Raw genomic sequence first — 18,202 nt, 5'->3', positions numbered from 1 at the left:
GCAAGAGTCTGCAATCTGACACTAATGGTAAACATTGTAAAATTTGGATTCATCATTCTGAAAGTCACTTAGCATTTCCTCTGTATGCCTGGCAGCTCTGAGCTATGCAAGCTCTTTCCATGTCAAACAACACAGGGAACCTGAAACAAAGAGCAACCTGGTCTTGACTATGTCCTGTTAATGTAATATAATTACTGTTGCAAATCTCAGTAATGAGCCCCGTGACTATACTGCTTTGGTGTTTCTTTTATACCCCAAAATTTAAACTGCTGTGTGGAGGATTTCTAAGCGTAAATCAAACTCTATCCAGCTGTTCTTCAATGAAAGTCAGCAAACTAATGCTGACACTTGGAAGATCCTAATCTTCTTGTTGCTATAATGAGGAGACTCAGATCCCTCAATGGGAGATGTTACTCCCTGCACTGAAGGATGCCGCCTTCCCAAACATCCTTCTTCTTCTCTTACCAAACCTTCAGAAGAGAAGAGCAAACGGTGCAATCACCCACACCACACACTAGCAAAGGGAAGTGAAGTTTATTAAGTACAGAAAACCATTGTAGAACCAAAATTTGAACAGTATGTGGCTACCAATAGTGCAAGCTATTCAGAGAAAGAAATGAAGGTGTCAGGATAGTTTCATATATGCTAAGGCAAGAAGGCTAAGGCAAGAGAAATCATGATAAAGAGCAGTTGCTTTCTCTGGGACACTTTGCTTGCACACCAGGACACAGTCCTGAGAGGAAAGGGCTACTGCAAAGCTTGGGTTAGCACGTTCTCTTGCTTCCTTGCAATTCTTTTGTTTCTATCTTGCACCTTCACGTACAGCTGCTGCAACAAATCACACAGTTTGTAAACTACAAAGGAGGCCTCACGGTCTAACGTACAGGGCAAAAAAACCCAATCGATAGCAGACAGCATTGTATCCTGCATTATCTCTTTCTGATGCTTCAAGAAAAGCAAGACACTTTTAAGTGAACTGCAGCTCCTCCTGTCTGAAAGGCTAGTTTGTTCTTCCCATCCCTTTAGGAAAGAGGACAGGATGGTTGTTTCTTTTTTTTCTACTTCTGTCCCAGAAAGACATTCACCATGGGAGAAAAGCTGCTTTTAATCACTATTAGAAGTTTCCTCTGGAAACTTGCACCTGGGGAATGAAGTGAAAATCAAAACATTTGTTTCCTCAGCCAAGGCCCCCAGCCTCACTCATGCTCCTGAGGTTGCACCACTGGTTGCCTAATCACATGGATGTGGCAAATGGCTGACATGGCTGCACCCTCCTCTGAGGCCTCTGTTGCCCTCTCTGGAACCAACAGCTGATGCTGATATTGCACACAATCCTGGATGAACTTGCCTGTCTCCTGACAAAACTAGACATGGAATTGTCCTTTGATGTCAATAAACTCCTGGGCCCATTATCGAAGGCTTAAAGGTCTCATCCATGCTCAGTGAGCTGAAGAGCTACCTGATGCAAAGGCCATGAGTTAGGATCATAGCCAGGTATCTGGACAAATGGGGGAACCCAACTCACATCCCCTTAGGACCCCATCCAATCTTGTGCACTTTAGCAGCCTTCCCTGCCTCCCTAATAGCACCCTGAACCTGTGGGAATGTCAGTGGAGATGGCAGAGTACAGCAGGGATTCTTCCTCCCTTCTCTTTTGTGTGTGTGTGTATACACGTGCCTATTTTTATGTAATATAGGAACAGATTTTTCCCCTACATAACTCCTGTGCTGCATGGGGATCCAGGTGTTTTATGTTTCTCTGACTTTTTTTCCTCCAAATCCCTCTGGTTTTGTTGCCTCAATTTAAAAAAAAAACAACAGGTGACTTTTTTTCTCATTAGTAGAGGATTTCTCCTTTCAACTATGAAATCCTTTAATAGTCTTTAAATTTTTATCAAGCTTTTCTAATCTTGTTTTAAAATGTTTGATAGATTAATATTAGTAAAACCTTATCTACTGTCATTACACACACATATTAAAAATATATATTACACATGTATTTGGAACAAATCCCAAGCATGCAGTGAACTCAAAGTATTTACTAGTATTTAGCTAAAAAAAATAACTGTTCCAAATAGGAATGGACTTGTTCTTACTGTGTTTTTTTGTGTCAAGATTATGGTGAAGGCGTAAATGATAAATTTTGGAATGGTGGGAAATGTTAAACAGAAGATTTAGAAATGTCTGCTTCAGATGTGCATTTGAACAACAGGAACCTGAATGTACACAAGTCCATGGGACCTGATGAGATGCATCCCAGAGTCCTGAAGGAACTGGCTGATGTAGTTGCCAAACCACTCTCCATGATATTTGAAAAGTCATGGCAGTCAGGTGAAGACCCTAGTGACTAGAAGAAGGGAAACATCACACCCATTTTTACAAAGGGTAGAAAGGAGGACCCTAGGAACTACTGACCTGTCAGCCTCACCTTTGTGCCTGGGAAGATCATGGAACAGATCCTCCTAGAAGCTATGGTGAGGCACATGGAGGACAGAAAGGTGGTTTGAGACAGCCAACGTGGCTTTACTAGGGGCAAGTTCTGCCTGGCCAACCTAGTGGCTTTCTGCAATGGGGAAACTGCATTGGTAGACAAAGGAAGAGCTATAGATGTCATCTATCTGAATTTCTGCAAGGCCTTTGACAAAGTCCCCCACAACACCCTTCTCTCTAAGTTGGCAAGGTATGGATTTGATAGGTGGACTGTTCAGTGGGTAAGGAATTGGATGTATGGTTGCATCCAGAGACTAGTGGTCAACGGCTCAATGTCCAGATGGAAGACAGTTACAAGTGGTGTCCCTCAAGGGTCTGTACTGGGACCAGTGCTGTTTGATATCTTCATTAATGATATTGACAGTGGGATCGAGTGCACCCTCAGCAAGTTCACTGACGATACCAAGCTGGATGGTGAGGTTAATGTGCCAAAGGGAAGGGATGCTATACAGAGGGACCTGGACAAGCTGGAGAAGTGGGCCCAGGTGTATGTCATGAAGTTCAACAAGGCCAAGTGCAAGGTCCTGCACCTGGGTAAGGGCAATCCCAAGCACAAATACAGGCTGGGCAGAGAATGGCTTGGGAGCAGTCCTGAGGAGAAGGACTTGGGGGTGTCTGTCGATGAAAAACTCAACATGAGCCAGGAGTGTGCACTTGCAGCCCAGAAGGCCAACCCTATCCTGGGCTGCATCAAAAGAAGTGTGGCCAGCAGGGCGAGGGAGGTGATTCTGCCCTTCTACTTTGCTCTTGTGAGACCCCACCTGGAGTACTGTGTCCAGTTCTGGGGCCTCAAATATAAGAAGGACATCGAGCTGTTGGAGTGGGTCCAGAGGAGGACCACAAAGATGATCAGATGGCTGGAGCATGTCCCCTATGAGGACCGGCTGAGAGAGTTGGGGCTGTTCAGCCTGGAGAAGAGAAGCCTCCAGGGGGAGTTTATTGCGGCCTTCCAGTTCCTGAAGGGGTCCTACAGGAAAGCTGGGGAGGGACTTTTTACAAGGGCAGGCAGCGATAGAATGAGGGGGAATGGTTTTAAACTGGAAGAGGGTAGATTTAGACTAGATATTAGGAAGAACAGGTTGCCCAGGGAAGTTGTGGATGCTCCCTCCCTCAAAGTATTCAAGGTCAGGCTGGACAAGACTTTGGGCAACCTGGTGTAGTGGGAGGTGTTTCTGCCCGTGGCAGGGAGGTTGGACTGGATGATTTTTAAGGTCCCTTCCAACCTGAACCATTCTATGATTCTATGATTCTTTGTGCCATTTTTTACTGGTGACCAGCATGAAAACAGGCTAGGTGTTAGAATATAACAGCCTGTGACAAGAAGAAAATTATTATGGAATGGAAACACACTCCAAGCTATTATCGCAAGGTTGTTCATGATCAGGAAGTCTTCTTAAACAGCATGAATTAATTTAATCAATATCACCAACTATCTTTCCCAGAATTCAGTCCCTTCAGTCATTGAGAAGCAACTGTCAATCTCAAGGAGTCACAATTCAAGAGTTGCGAATCTCACCCAGGACCTGCCACATTTAGGAAAGAAATTTCTAAACTACTCATTCGTGATAAAAACAGGTGATTAGTCATTCAGAGAGAGAGTCTTCTTCCTTCACACAATACTGGTTCAACCACTAGCAAGCTGCCAGTACTAGATTCGTGACATTTATCTAAATGATGCCTGGTCTCAAACACAAATTCCCAAGACATCTCACAGTGGAGGCAAGCCAGAAAGGCAAATATAAACTCATCTGATCAAAGGCTGACACTGAAAATTTGGGATAATCAGTACCCAGCCCAGGGATGGAATTGAAACAGTCTTAAAAGCACCATCACCTCCTTTAAGTAAGTAGGTGGCACATATCCATTCTGACCATCTCCTGTGAAGCAGTTAATAGAAGAGGGGAAGGTTGAAAAATGGGTCAAAATACTCTGTGCCTTCTGGAGGACAGACTACGTACAATAAAAAGGCAACTTCAAGATCCTTGTCAACTCCTCCAGAGATGAGGTGAGCTAATCAAATAGTGAGAAGTACTAGCAGTCCACAGATGACACACAGTTCTTCCTGCTCACCGGCACAAACTACTACTTTACTCCCATCTTTATTGCTTAATGCTTTTATGACAACTTGTGGAGTTTATAGCAATTAATAAGATGTCGCTAATGGGCAGAGAGGGAGAGCCATGCCGTTGGTGTAGTCTCCCTTAACACTGCACAGATTTGCAGCTGGTGCTTAAGGAGAGCTCCGGGATCCTCCATCAATAATAAATGCTCCCTCCTATTTTCTCCAGTTGCTTGGGAGAGTGAAAAACCCTAGTTGACAATCTCAAGGGTGTTTTGATTAACTTTTAATTATCTTTTGACAGAGCTATAGCAATGTACTGTGACTGGCCATAAAGTCTCCTGCACAAAAGAAAACATAACCAGAATAAAGCTTCACTGTGTGTCCTTAACAACTCAAACAGGGATGTCAGATCTGAGTTCTGCTCTTCACACTGACTTCCACGGTATCTGGGATGAAATTCTAGGTTTTGGTCCTCATCTTTGACCGTCACTGTTGTGATGCTATGTGAAAAAAAGCTGAATGACATGGGCTGACTGAAAAAGTAGTACCACATGGAAAACAGAACATTTTCTGTTCTGAGGCTATGAAAAAGTCTCTTCTATGAATGAAGGACTATGTCTAACCTACTCATCTCCCCATCCACATATAATTACATTTCTGTGATGTGCCCTTCCTAATGACAAATACCTAGCAACACATCCACTTGAAGGCAAACCACCTTCTTGCTCCTCTGCTATTCCCTCAAGGTTTACTAAACCCCCTTTATTCGAAGTAAACACTGCATTACACATGTTTTTTCTCTGGGGAGAATAAAACTAAAGAAAAAACTGACAAATGCTAATCACATTGCTTAATGTTGAACAAAGGATCTTGAGATAAACTATGCACTAAGATGTATTTATGGGGTCCACAGCTAATTGCATATATTGCCTTTAGCTGCAATAGTAACTTCTGGAGAATAGAGAAAAAGGAGATAGGATGAGGGAATGAGGGACAGAGAAAGGGAAAGGGAAATTGCTCTCTGGCTTCACCCAAGTGACAAGTGACATGCTGTCCCACACAAGCAACCTCTCCTGTACAATGTATACAATACTTTTTCCATAACCGTATTTTTTTACCAGGATCTCCTCAAACTCTGTACTCCTTGTTCTTGCCTACCATGCTATTGGTGCTCACTGATGCCTGCTTTCATCAGATGGAAGAGCCGTCTAGCACATGCATGTATCTTTTGGGGGCGATATTTATTAGCCGCTTAAATGACTATTACCTACTATCTTGTCCATTAAATCTTGTTTTCCTTTAGAATAGGCTACAAAACAAGAATTAGAAAAGAGGAGGGGGGAGAAAGCCCGATTCTCACACTGGTGGCAATTGTGTCCCATGAGAACTGGCTATAAAAACAGCATTGGGTTTTGCAAGACCACAGAATAACTGCACAGGAACAACAGAATGAGAGCTACAAGGGAGAAATAATGCCACACCACCTTAGGCGTATAGAGGAGAAAAATTGTACTTTCACGGTGAAAAGCAGATTGCAACATTACAGGTGAAGGGCAGACTCTGCCAAATGGCAAATGGCAGGCCCTTGGCAATACAAAGGTTCAGGCATTTAAAGCACTGTGCAACATTAAAACATTCCTGGACTGTAGTGACAACCGAGAACAAGAATAGACAAACGGCTGCACTACCTTTTTATGCCTCTGAAAGAGTAACCATCCTTTTTACTAACTGAGGATGAAAAGAGCACACTGTTTCTCGGTCGTAATAAAGAATATATAGTTTATTTTCATAGCCATTTCTGGCACTCTGGACTGCAAGTCTCTTGTCTTGGCCAACAAGCTGTCTGTTTGGGAAGGACTGTGATGCCCTTTTGAAGATGTTTACATTAGAAACACACGCTCTTTACCACTCTCTCACAGTCCCTTTTACAGCCACAGGTATTTGTATACAAAATTGGAGTGCTGTCATATTACTGGCCTTGTTGATGTTCTTCACTCTGGAATCTGTTTACCTCTTTAGGCAGGTTTTCTTTCCACTCAAATTCAGTTTGGATTAAGTTTTGGCAGGTACCAGTTCATGTAAGTGCTGCAAAAATTCAGCCCATTATATTGTAAGTGGGTCCTGATCCTCTGACTTAATTTGACTCTGAGAGAACAAAACAGGGCTTCATTTACAGTCAGGTTTTGTTTGGAACTTATTTATAATGGATTAATACATGCCTGGTATAGATGAACTATTTTACATACATAAGCAACATTTGCTAAACTCTAGGTCATTCTAAGGACATCAGTAGAAGATATCTAGAAGAATCATAAAAACTTCTTGACCTATGGAATAGACTAACCGCTTACCATTTATTAAACACTTTTTGACTCTAACACATAAACAGAACTTTAATGTAAAGCCCAAATAGAGCTTCTTAGGCATTCATGTTTGTTTTGAGATACCCATGAAGCAGTGAATATAAATTATCAGCAGATCAGAAAATGAAAGTTTTTAGCTCCCCCTCAGAGAATTTATCAAAACTAACACCTTCAGGAGTAAGTAATAATAGGAAATGACAATTTCTGGAATTAGATATGCCAAATCATTTCTCATATTCAATAATTACCATCAACTTCAGTTTGAAAAGTTCAGGCTGACATAAGGAAGTGAAATTATTACTAAGTCAACAATTTCATTTTCCCTTAGGACTGTAATTCATGAGATATTTAGGAAACTGATTAGTTTCATCATGATGGATTCAAGTTAGAGCTGGCAACAATGAACACAGCACATGAGAAATGGAGAAAGACAGAAAATTACCCTTACCCAATAAAGGCCTTTAGGCCTCTAGGGAAATGCTTTGAGTAGCCAGACTACGCATCTGCTTTGCCATAACAGCACAGCACCTCATAGAAACCACGTGCTTTGGCTCAAAGGAAATGAATCTTAACAGAAAGAAATTACTGTAGAATGTGAACTAGAAAAAAATAAGTATCTGGGACATGGAAGTACGGGAAAGGCTGCTTTTCTCCTTTTTAGACTATCATGTCTAGATAACAGTAAAACCTACAAGAGAGATCAACACAGCAACTAAACTTCCAAGAGATGGTGAGGTGATGTCACTTTCTTGTGTCTGAGGAACACTGCTCTATAAAGCTCACATAGTGAGATTTGCTTTGGTGGTTTTCACTTACCTGTCTTCCTTCCATAGCTCCTCGCATTTCCTTGAAAGTCGAGCTAAATTCTCCAATGAAGTCATGCTTTCCATTGGAATCCCAGTCCCAAACTATGCACTGGAGAGGCAAAGGGGACAAGAACAAAAGAGTACATTTTTCTCTAGACAGAAAACAGGTTGTATTGAAAAACATTACAGGACAAATTATGATATGCATTCAGTGGAGCAATTTATCTAGAAGTAAATCACAAGACATATTAAAAACATATTCTTGTCCAGATCAAAGTGAAATGACAAGTGGAAGCTCAACACAGCTTGCTACTGACAGCTGTGTGTTGTGGAGTTGGCTGATGAAATAAAATTCATGTATTTTAGAAAGAAAGGATTTCTTTACTGCATCTTTTTGCTAGGTGTAAAAACACAGGATTATGTGTATTTGCATGCTTATGCTCAAATGGTGTCCTGAACTAAGAGTAACTTACCTCATTGAAGCGTTTTACAAATATAAACTAATATTCAAAATACTAGTTGCTCTGTCTGGGCAAATGTTACATTTCTCATTTTTACAGTCAGTGAAGGTGAGAGAATAGTTACCAGGATCATTTTCTGAAATGGCTTTGCATTTAACATGTCAGTGTTTGGTGCCCATGTATTGGCTGTTTTCCAGTGTTGCTCAACAGTGACTGTTCAAACCAAACCCCACTGGTAGTCATTCCTAAATTCATGCATAAACATGAATATCTCAATGAGTTTGAGCTGTGAGAGTTTTATTTTACAGACATTGCTAAATAAAATTCAGCTAGCTAAGACTGAAGCACATAGCAACAACTACATGATTTGCTAAATATTAATTTTAAAACTGGCCCAAAGACAGCAAAGAGGCTTACAAATTTAAATTTAGCCTCGCGATCTGCCTAGATAAAGCTCACATACACTGACAAAATCAGGAGTCCTTTACTGAAAATGTCCTGCTACAAACCATCTTTTTCTTATTTCATTTTTAAACAGAGATGCCTCAAAGCCACCTGCACTGTCATATGAAGGGTGCACTAACATTTGGCTATCAGATGGCTTTGAGGGTAACTTTAACTCCCTCCTGAGTGCCAGAGTCTTCTCAGTCTGTGCATGGGTTTGGGGTGAAGGACTGGGTCAGCGGCAGCAGTGGAGGAGCTCCCTGCTGAGAAAGGCAGGAATAACACATAACTGGCAGCAGTGAGGAAGCAATAATGGGGTACCAAGCTTAACAACAGTAGGTTTTATCATTCCAGTTCATCTGAACTAGGCTTAGTGCTTTTAACTCAGCATTAGTGGTCAGACAACACAAGAAGAAGAGCAAAGTTTGCTCCTCAGAAAGTCCTCGAGCCATTTGGAGTTTGCTTGGGCCAAAGGGGCAATTTGAGTTCACCCAGAAGGGAACTGTAATCACTGGATCTTGACTGGATCTTGAATGCTAAATATGTCCAGGAGAAGCATTTTATTGAAACAGACTTCCATGTTCACTGGGTACACTTTTTAACCAGACTGAATAATTCAAAGTTGGTACGTGTGCATCATGGCCAGTCCCTTTTCATTGGACTATCAAACCAGCAGTTTATGAACTCACTTTGAGGGTAGGGGGAAAGACTCTTTAGAAAGCTTGAGATATGGGCAAAATTATTTAATTCTTTGAGTGAGAGCAAAAGGACAAAAAATCTTTCAAGAGAAAGGCTATGCAACAACAACAACTTAACTCATTGTAAGCGGGGTCTCACAGTCTGCCATAACAGGTGTTCATCATTTAACATCCTCCCACCACAAACATAAGTTAATAAATGGCTTCTTTTGCACAAATATGTGTCTATGTGAGATGCATTGACTTGAAACATAGGAAAGTATGTATTTGATCTGTACATCTAAGCCAGTTACCTGAATTCATTATGCTAGTAAGTGCCCAGGCACCTTATTTCCCTTTGAAGAAGCAACACAGATGGTGATTTCACTAAATTCATACCCAGGACTCCTCCAGGCAGTATATCACCACCCACATTATCATTGAGGTTCCTTTTGGGTTTTTGTTGTTGTTTTTGTTTTGTTTTGTTTTGTTTTGTTTTTTAAGTAAGGACTCTAGCTTTCTTTTGAACTTTCAACACTTAGCCTCAGGAAGAGATTTGGTATAACGCAAGGGGAATTTCTCTGATCCATGCAGAAGATGTGCAGTAGAGCTACAAAGGACTGCCCATAGGGAGAGAGTGCAAGTGTATTTCTTATTGCTACAGACGTTAATCAGTTCAAACAATTCACTGGTCAGGTGAAGACCTGGGTTTGAGTCCTCTGTTACTTTTACCTCCTATCACCTGCAATATTGCTTGCTGGTTTTTTTGTTGTTTTTTTTTGTGCAGGTATCCCATACAAAAGGAAGATCTCCAGATCAATGCGTGAAAATATTTTGCTCTAAGTCTCGAAGATCCTTTTTATCAGCTTGGCACTGGGAGAGGTGAAGGGTAGTCAGAAAGGTGGGGGAGTTCCTGTGTGTGTTTGTTTATAAGCTAAATTTTATACAACAGTAAACAAATAAGAGTGGGTTTCAGGTTCTGATAGTGGTAATGTTGCCTGGAACAAAACTAGACACAATATTTTCATCACTAATAGCCCTGGTGAATTCTTTGTGGCAAAATCTTCACTAATAATCTCTCTATGCCTATCAACTGCAATTTTTTGATGAGCTGGTAACAAAAAAAAAATCCATGAAAAAATGGATTTACAAAATTTACAAAAACCCGCCTGTTTCACAGAGCTACAAACAGCTTAATTTTCTTTTTCTGTGAAATTTCTTGTTAATATAAATCACTCAATTTTATTGAAATTACTTTCTAAATATTTCATGAAAAAAACTGATTTCACAGATGAAGCATGACTTTAAAAGATATTTTATTTCTGTAATGATTGTGAAAATTATTTAAGGTCCTAAAAGTAACACTAAGTAAAAAGATTTGTCAAAATGTCATAGAAAAATTGACATAAATGTGCAAAAAGTATAGTTTTAGTAACGCTGGCAAATTTACAAAAAGTATTTTTGAAAAAATGGCTATATCTTAAAGAAAAAATGTAACACTTTTTGTAAAATTTCCTAACCAAATTTACTTTTCAGGTTTTGCCTTTAAAATCTATCGAAGCTTAGAACAGATTCAAGGTTAGCAGAGACCTCTAGGAAAAGGTACTTTGAAAAATTTCTGTAAGGGCGCTAGCTCTTACAAAGAGGAATGAGCTCTGAGTGCTGATTTGTGGTAAGAATTTTAACTGGAGATAAGCAAAGTTAAATTATATTTAAAATGTCCACCCAACAGGGATCCAACTGCTTGCTTTTTTCAAGCTAGATGTTTTCTAACTTTAGCCTTCAGAAAGCCAGATGGTACTTTAATCTTCATATTGGCTTCATGGAAAAGACAAACAATTACAATATTATTTCAGTGCCATTTGTGCAATTAGAGCTAAGGGAGAAAGGGGATTCCTGCAAGTACATCCATTATATCTTCTTTTTCTTTTTTTCAAATAAATTAATTGTTACTCTCTGAAAAACGTCGTGCACAGTAATGACTCTGCATTTCAACTGTATGCAAAAAGTATTTCTGAAACATATGGATACTGGGGTCCAGAAATTCTTATAAAAACCCACTCTGATGAAATAAACAGGGAAAGAACTTTGCAGACAATCCAGAATCAGGTAAAGACCAGACGTGATAATCAAAGGATGAAATGCCTTAAAGTTGTTTGTTTGTTTGATTTTTTAAGAAGGCCTTATGTGCTTTTCAAATTGTATTCTCAGTAAATCATCCTTTATCTTTAGGCAAACGTTAATGTGTTCTTTGGATCTGTACTCTTACATGTTGCTTAAGCAAATGATTAACAGTATACCTACACTCTATTAAAAGTCTCATTAATTTAAGAAGGCTTACCATATGTTTGATTTTAAACACTGGTAAATCAGTGTTCAGATAACTGGTAAAAGAATTCAATCTCCTACCTATTGGATACAAGCTCAAATCCAGTAATAAATACTTCTGCCTAATGCTGCATGGTGGTGGAATAGTCCTTACTGGAATGATGGAGAACATCTTCCACCTCTGCATGGTCCTTCCTCCTTCCCCAAAATATCTGCTGGCTGCAGGAGGAGGGAACACTGCTTCAGGACCTCTCAAGGCCTGAAAGACCTAACCAGTAGACTCAGTTAAGAGGATATCAGAGGATCACTTCTGGGTATCTACATCTTCATTCCTTCAGCTTTTCTTGAAAATGCCACAAAAGGAAAGATTTCCTTTCAGGATGAAATTGAACTTATAAGAAATATAAGAAATACATAAGAAATAAACCAACTTCTCTATCCAGCGTCTTCAGGAAGTGAGGTAGTTTTCCTATTTGGTAATTCAACAGCAAAAAAAGAATTCCTACCAGACCATACAATCCAAATACAAACATTATTTTTTTAGAGTTTAACTTCCATCATCTGACTCGAGGCAAGAAAGTGGTGTTCCAAGTCTCAATATGAGTGTCAGACTATGCTTTCACTGAGCAAAATTGTCTTATAATTGTCATAAAATAATTCTTCCCATGCTCGCCATCCTATCTAGCTTTAACCACAAGGAGAAATAAGTAAGAGAAAAGACCGACTACTGTAAGTATGTGCTTGTGTGTAGGTGTCTGTAGGTACTGAGGTTACTTTCCCTGTATACCTTCAGGGAAATGTTTCAAGTTATTTGTCCCCATTAGGTTTCACAATAGGAAAACTATTATATACAGCACCTTTGGGCAGGTGTAATGGAAAAACCTGTAACTTAACTTTGCAATTTATGAACCAGCCTAAAACATGCTTCAAAGATTCATTTTTAAAAGACTGGCAGTGAGTTTCATGACTAAATCCTATCTGGAGGCAGCTGACAGCCAGACATTGGAAATGTACTTCTTGAAAAGAATCCATTTAAGTTTCCCTCAGCTGGCCAGACACTGGAGATTATAGCATGCACGAAGCCAGCAAAAACTAGAAAATTCCTGGTCTTGCCAGACTGAGTTTCTCCAGATCTGTGTATGCCCAAAGACAATTATGAAATGTTAGTAAGGCTTGTGCTACCTTGCCACCTAGCTGGAGAAGTGTTGGACAGCCTTCCTGACAACATAAGAGCTTTCTTAACTTAATACACTTCACTAACTTGTGACCAAAAGATACCTGCTTACTCTTCAGCTGCTCTGTGCTAGCAGAAGAGCAAAACAACCAGAAAGGCAGCAGCCTCAAGCAGCCAGAGCAGTCGCTTGAGTAGGAAGCTCACTGCTCTGATCTGGCTCTGGTGCAGGTGAGATCCTAGTTCATATATTGCATTACAAAGGAGATTTCTCTGTGTGCGTATACTTCTGTATCTATGCCTTGAGACTCAATAAGGAGTGGAAGGGATAACTTTCATGGAAGAAAATTATCTTTGTCTATTAAATGCCTGCAGTCCCTAGCTAGGTGTTAGGGGAACAGTACCGAACAAGAGTGGTTTAAATTCTGAAGAGAAACTGTCTTGGATGGTTTTTCCTTGCATTTCTGTGAAACAGGGTATCTTGTGGCTAAGCATGAAGGAGAATGCTCATTTTTTAATTTGAATGTAATAAACTACAGGCCAGACAGTTATAAAGCTTTTACCATTCTACTCTAAACTAAAATAACACCAGAATAATTTTTAGTAAAGAGTTCTATGAAATTTTCTATCTCTCAAAGAAACAAAGTCTTGAGGTAAATGTCTGTGAACTGCTCTGCTTCTAGAATCACCCTGAGCTACAGGAGGTAAGAGGTGGCAAAAGGCTAGAAACAGAAACTGTTCTTTGGTTCATTCTCTAGATCAGTGAAAACACAAAATAAAAAATAAAAGACTTAGAAAAGCCAAACAGAGAAGGTAAAAAAACCTCAGAAAAAAAATTACTTGATCATCAAAGCAATTTTTCTGGAACAGTCTGTCTCTCATCAGGGTTATTATCACTTGATAATGAAGTAAACCTCCCATTGTACCTCCCTGAAGTATATGTACCCCACTTAGAATACTTCAAAGAAGGTCTTTTTATAGGAAGGCCTTTATACACTACCTACCCGTTCACCCTACTTGGGTATGAGAAAAGCTATGCAAAACCTTCAGTACAAAGCTAAACCACTTCAAGATATCCTGTTTCTGTAGTAATGTTGTTCCAAGGCCAAATTCTACATTATACACATTACAACTCGGGGTTATGTGTTGGAGAATAATTGAACAGGAATTTGGTCTTTCCTGTGGTATATGAAATTCTTCACTCTTGGTTTTTGTTGTTTTGTTGGGTTTTTTTGCATCCAAGCTGGTCACTACAGTTTTCTCTTTTCAGCAGCTGTGCTTCTCCAGAAATTTAAAAAGAACTTTTTATGGCTCATTTCAGATTTCCTCTGGAGTTTGGCTTCAGTGAGAATAGAGTGAAGCAGCTGAAATGAACCAATATTTCTTGCAAGCCTCTCATGGTCTGAAGTAAAGCCTTCTTTGGAGCACTGTAGATAAAATATTTGAAGTTTTTTTCTCTCAGAAAGATTACCTCAATTTTTCCAACTAAACTACTCGAAAAGCTGGACTAATGGGGGAAAAAAGCTCATACCCTACACTACTAGACTATGCGCAGCCTCTGTGAAGCCAACCTAGAAACAACTTTCAAAGTTTTCCTCTTGCCTACAGAGCCTCATTCTTTTTGAAAACTACATCTGTCATGCCAAATTTGAATGGGCTTGTGCTCATCAGTCCATCAGCACAGCTGAGTTTGCTCCATAAGCATTAGGTGAAATCCTGGCTCCATTGCAGGCAACGAGACTTTTCCTATTAGCTTCACCAAGTGCCAGGATTTCATCAATACTGTTGCGCCTCCTGCGCATAGATGGTGGTAAATGATACATTCAGTGGTGACAGGGTTGTATTGGATTCAGATTTTTTTGCCTACTTGAGGAGACTTGAGACAGACACTCATTGATAGCTTCCTCTTGGTTAATGGTGTGTGACTCAGCATTCCCTGCAACATGCTGCAGTAAGTATAGCACCTAAGACACAGTCAAAATACAAAAAAAAACCCCAGACCTTCCTCTGGATCCTGTTATTTTCAACAACATTGGACGCTTTTAAGATTCAGCTGGACAGGGTGCTGGACCACCCTGATGGTGGCAACATAAATAAGCTTCTACTTTGCAGACACAGTTAGGTTTATGTAACAAAATCCTTAGTATATATACAAGAAACTGTGCAGCTACTATCAGGTTCAGCATAGATGTGAATGTACACTTTCATCTGTGCACTGACCTAAAATAGAGGTCTGTGCAGTTGTAATGCATGCCTATAAATTTATTAGAAACCACATTTTTTTAATGTTAAGGGCAAAGAACTCCATGTGAAGTACATTTCTTTTTCTGTATTTCCTCATTCAAAACACCTTAGCAACTTAATATGCAACAGAGGAACAAGATAAGTTTTCAGTATCCTACTTGTGGTCATGATGACTTAGTCGTCCAACAAACAAGTAAGCAAGCTGGAGCAACTTTGAGGCTAATATAAAATGGTGAATTTCCATCTAAATCCATGATATTTCAGTTTTTGAGGCCATGTCTTTGGCCTGAAAGTCCATAATATCAGGTGCAACTTTTTTCACATGTGATACGATAAACACAAAACTAACAGCAAAAACTTCTGTAAACACTCCCTTAAGGCTCCTTTGGTGCTTCATCAGTGAGACTATCAATCATGTAGTTTTCTTCATGAGTATCCTTCCTTTTAGCTCAGTTTGTTCTGTCCCTATGCAAAAGAGTCTGTCTTACAAAATTTTGTGAGAGGCGATAAACTAATGTACTGACCAAGCAGTGTCTTCTCTCATTACCAACACGTGTCTGAGGTTTGTGCTCATCTAACTAACAATTTGTTGCATACAAAAAAAAGGCATTGCTCATCAGCAGGCCTCTCTGATGTACCTACTGGAGAAGCTGCAGGCACAGCCTTGAAATTTATCATAATTCTTGGGTGTGCATCAAAAAGCTCTCAGATAGAACATGTCTTTATCCAGTTCCCACTGTCTACTCTCAGTTCCTAAAAAAAGCTCAAGTTAGCTCTATCTTGCACTCTGAAAGTCACCAGATAAAAACTCAACTATTCCCTTGTATCTTGAGCAGGAAAGGAAGATGGTGATACTTGGCAGAAAGAGTACAAAATGCTCTTCCCCACAAGAGCAGCATGAATCTGTCCCCAAACACCACTTGTAATAATGATGAGTGTTATACAAAGTGACTGATTACGCTGTTCTTTCTGTTGTCAATCAGTGGGAGAGTTAATTGCACGTCTCTTGGATAGTGTTCCAAAAGAATGACCTGGCAAACAGCATTGGGTTTAACGGCCCTGAACCAGTCACTCTATTATTCAGTGGATGGTAACACAGCATGAACATCAGTAGAGGCAGATCTTCCCAGTTATGGGTAATTTATAAAACTAGGATCAGCAGAGGTTTCAAATATGGAATTTTTTTCACAGAATCATTAAGATTGGAAGATACTTCTAAGACCATCAAGTGCAAAGTTTTTTAGTATAAAGTGGACAAGAAATCAATTAAGAAATGTGAAACAATTCTAAATACTTATTAAAAAATATTCTAAGCCATGTTTCCTATGGAAAAGGAAGAGATTAAATATTTAGATTTTCAGATTAAGTACAGACACAGCACATAGGCCGCTATAACAGAAATGGCTAAAGTAGCACAATAGGTCAATGTTAATGATTAAATCTAAGTTTAATTTAAGGTTAAAGTTCTGAGAACTTTAGGTCACAGTTCCTTATCTTATATACATATATTGGCTTTTTTAAATCCATCATCGTGAAACTTCTGAATATTTTGCCCCTGTGACAGCAGTCACGCCTGGGTGTAAATGGTCTCATTTCCAGGATTGTTTTGTTGTTCTGAGCTTCAGTTAGTGCCTTCACACAGACACAGTGTTGCTTCAAGGTGAACCCTCCATGTATCTCCTCTTGGTTAGTGCACAGATTATGTACTTAAAAACAAAACCTCCAGCCTTTTTCAGCACTGCTTTTAAGTTAGTTTTCTGGCCAGAGTCTTATTTTATCTCCTATGTTGTATTTAGTGTTGAATTAATCTCCTGTGTGAATGCTGAAAGCATCTCCAAGAAGAATCTAAAACCTTGCTCTGCCAAAAGGTCCCATGACAATGTATCATCAAAGATTTCCAGTAAGAGTTAAATTAAGATCATGACATGGTGTCTGGATCTTTCAAAGAAGATTACCTATCAGCTAAATAGCAGATATTTCCCTGCTTCCTGGAAGCTTACGAACAAGCTAAAACTGTGAAATAGTAACACTGTTGACATATGCCATAATTTTTATATATAACTACTCAGTTCTTTGGTTTTTTGTACACGCACAGTAACCTAGTTTCCGGGTTTTATTCTTACACTGGGTAGAAAATAAGACTTTAACAGATTACATTAACTGCCTGCCTAAAACTATAAAGACTTCCTTTCCTATTTGTTTCCCCCTCGTATCCATTCAAATGTTTAATGTTCTCCATAATTATAAGTTCTCAGTAACTGCCCTATATTTTCCAGGTTTATCTCTTTCCATAACAATGGGTATGAGACATTCTATAAGCAAACATGCTGCATGGTGGAGTGGAAACTTGAGGGCAAGCTCACTGGGAAATCTGGCACATGAACAGGGAGCTCCTGCATTTGCCAATAAGGCCTGTTTCCAACATCCCTTGAAAATTAGGAAGGAACAGACTGGAAACCCAAGGTGCCCAGCATGACCAGTTAACCTAGATGACTGGTAGACCTGAAGGTCTGGGCATCTATGAATGGGTTGAACACAGCAGCCTCCTCTGAAAGAACATTTTGTAAATATAGGGGCATGGAAGGAAGGAAGAAAAACTGGCAGAAAATACACTGAGGAAAATATAACCACTGAGGTTTCCACATGGGTGAAATTATCTAGCAACCAGATGAAAGCCTAATGAGGTAATTGAGCACTTTACTATAGCATTTAGCAAAGCCAGATTCTTCCCCTATGAAGATGAAACACAGCAGAAGATACATATATATTATAATGTAGCATATTATAATTCTATATTAATATAAAGAATAGAGAATAAATTTATAAAATATATAGAATCACATATATTATATAATATATATACAGTACAAATCAACAATTAATATATTTATCCTGCTTTATATGAATCCTTCCCTGCTTCTTGAGCAAGGAAACCTGATGTTCTGTAAACATTGACTCATAAGGAAACTCAGCTACATATACTGGAACTAAAAGAAGGAATCTGACAGACTTCTGTGAGTGGAACAATATTTTGAAGAGACAAATAGTCTGCTGCACACAGAACACTCTAGAAAGTAGTTGCCTTAAATCACTATTGTGACATTTTTTTGCCAAATATGCAAAGCAAAGCATGTACAAACAGTAATTTATTTGATT

General features: G+C 39.4%; 1 protein-coding gene across 1 annotated transcript in view; it reads right to left on the bottom strand.

The window, feature by feature from the left end:
* CPNE4 (copine IV) overlaps window positions 1-18,202 on the bottom strand; it is a gene marked incomplete at its 5' end in the record, with an annotated part of 101,385 nt that overhangs the window by 48,271 nt on the left and 34,912 nt on the right. Inside the window, one exon of the mRNA XM_010189180.1 lies at window positions 7,732-7,830. Coding sequence (XP_010187482.1) covers window positions 7,732-7,830 — 99 coding nt within the window. The remainder of the gene's footprint in view (window positions 1-7,731; window positions 7,831-18,202) is intronic.

Source organism: Mesitornis unicolor, unplaced genomic scaffold, assembly GCF_000695765.1.
Source record: "Mesitornis unicolor isolate BGI_N332 unplaced genomic scaffold, ASM69576v1 scaffold15807, whole genome shotgun sequence".
Taxonomy (NCBI): Eukaryota; Metazoa; Chordata; class Aves; order Mesitornithiformes; family Mesitornithidae; genus Mesitornis; species Mesitornis unicolor.
Note: the sequence above shows the minus strand (reverse complement) of the source record. Positions and strands in the feature narration are given on the sequence as shown.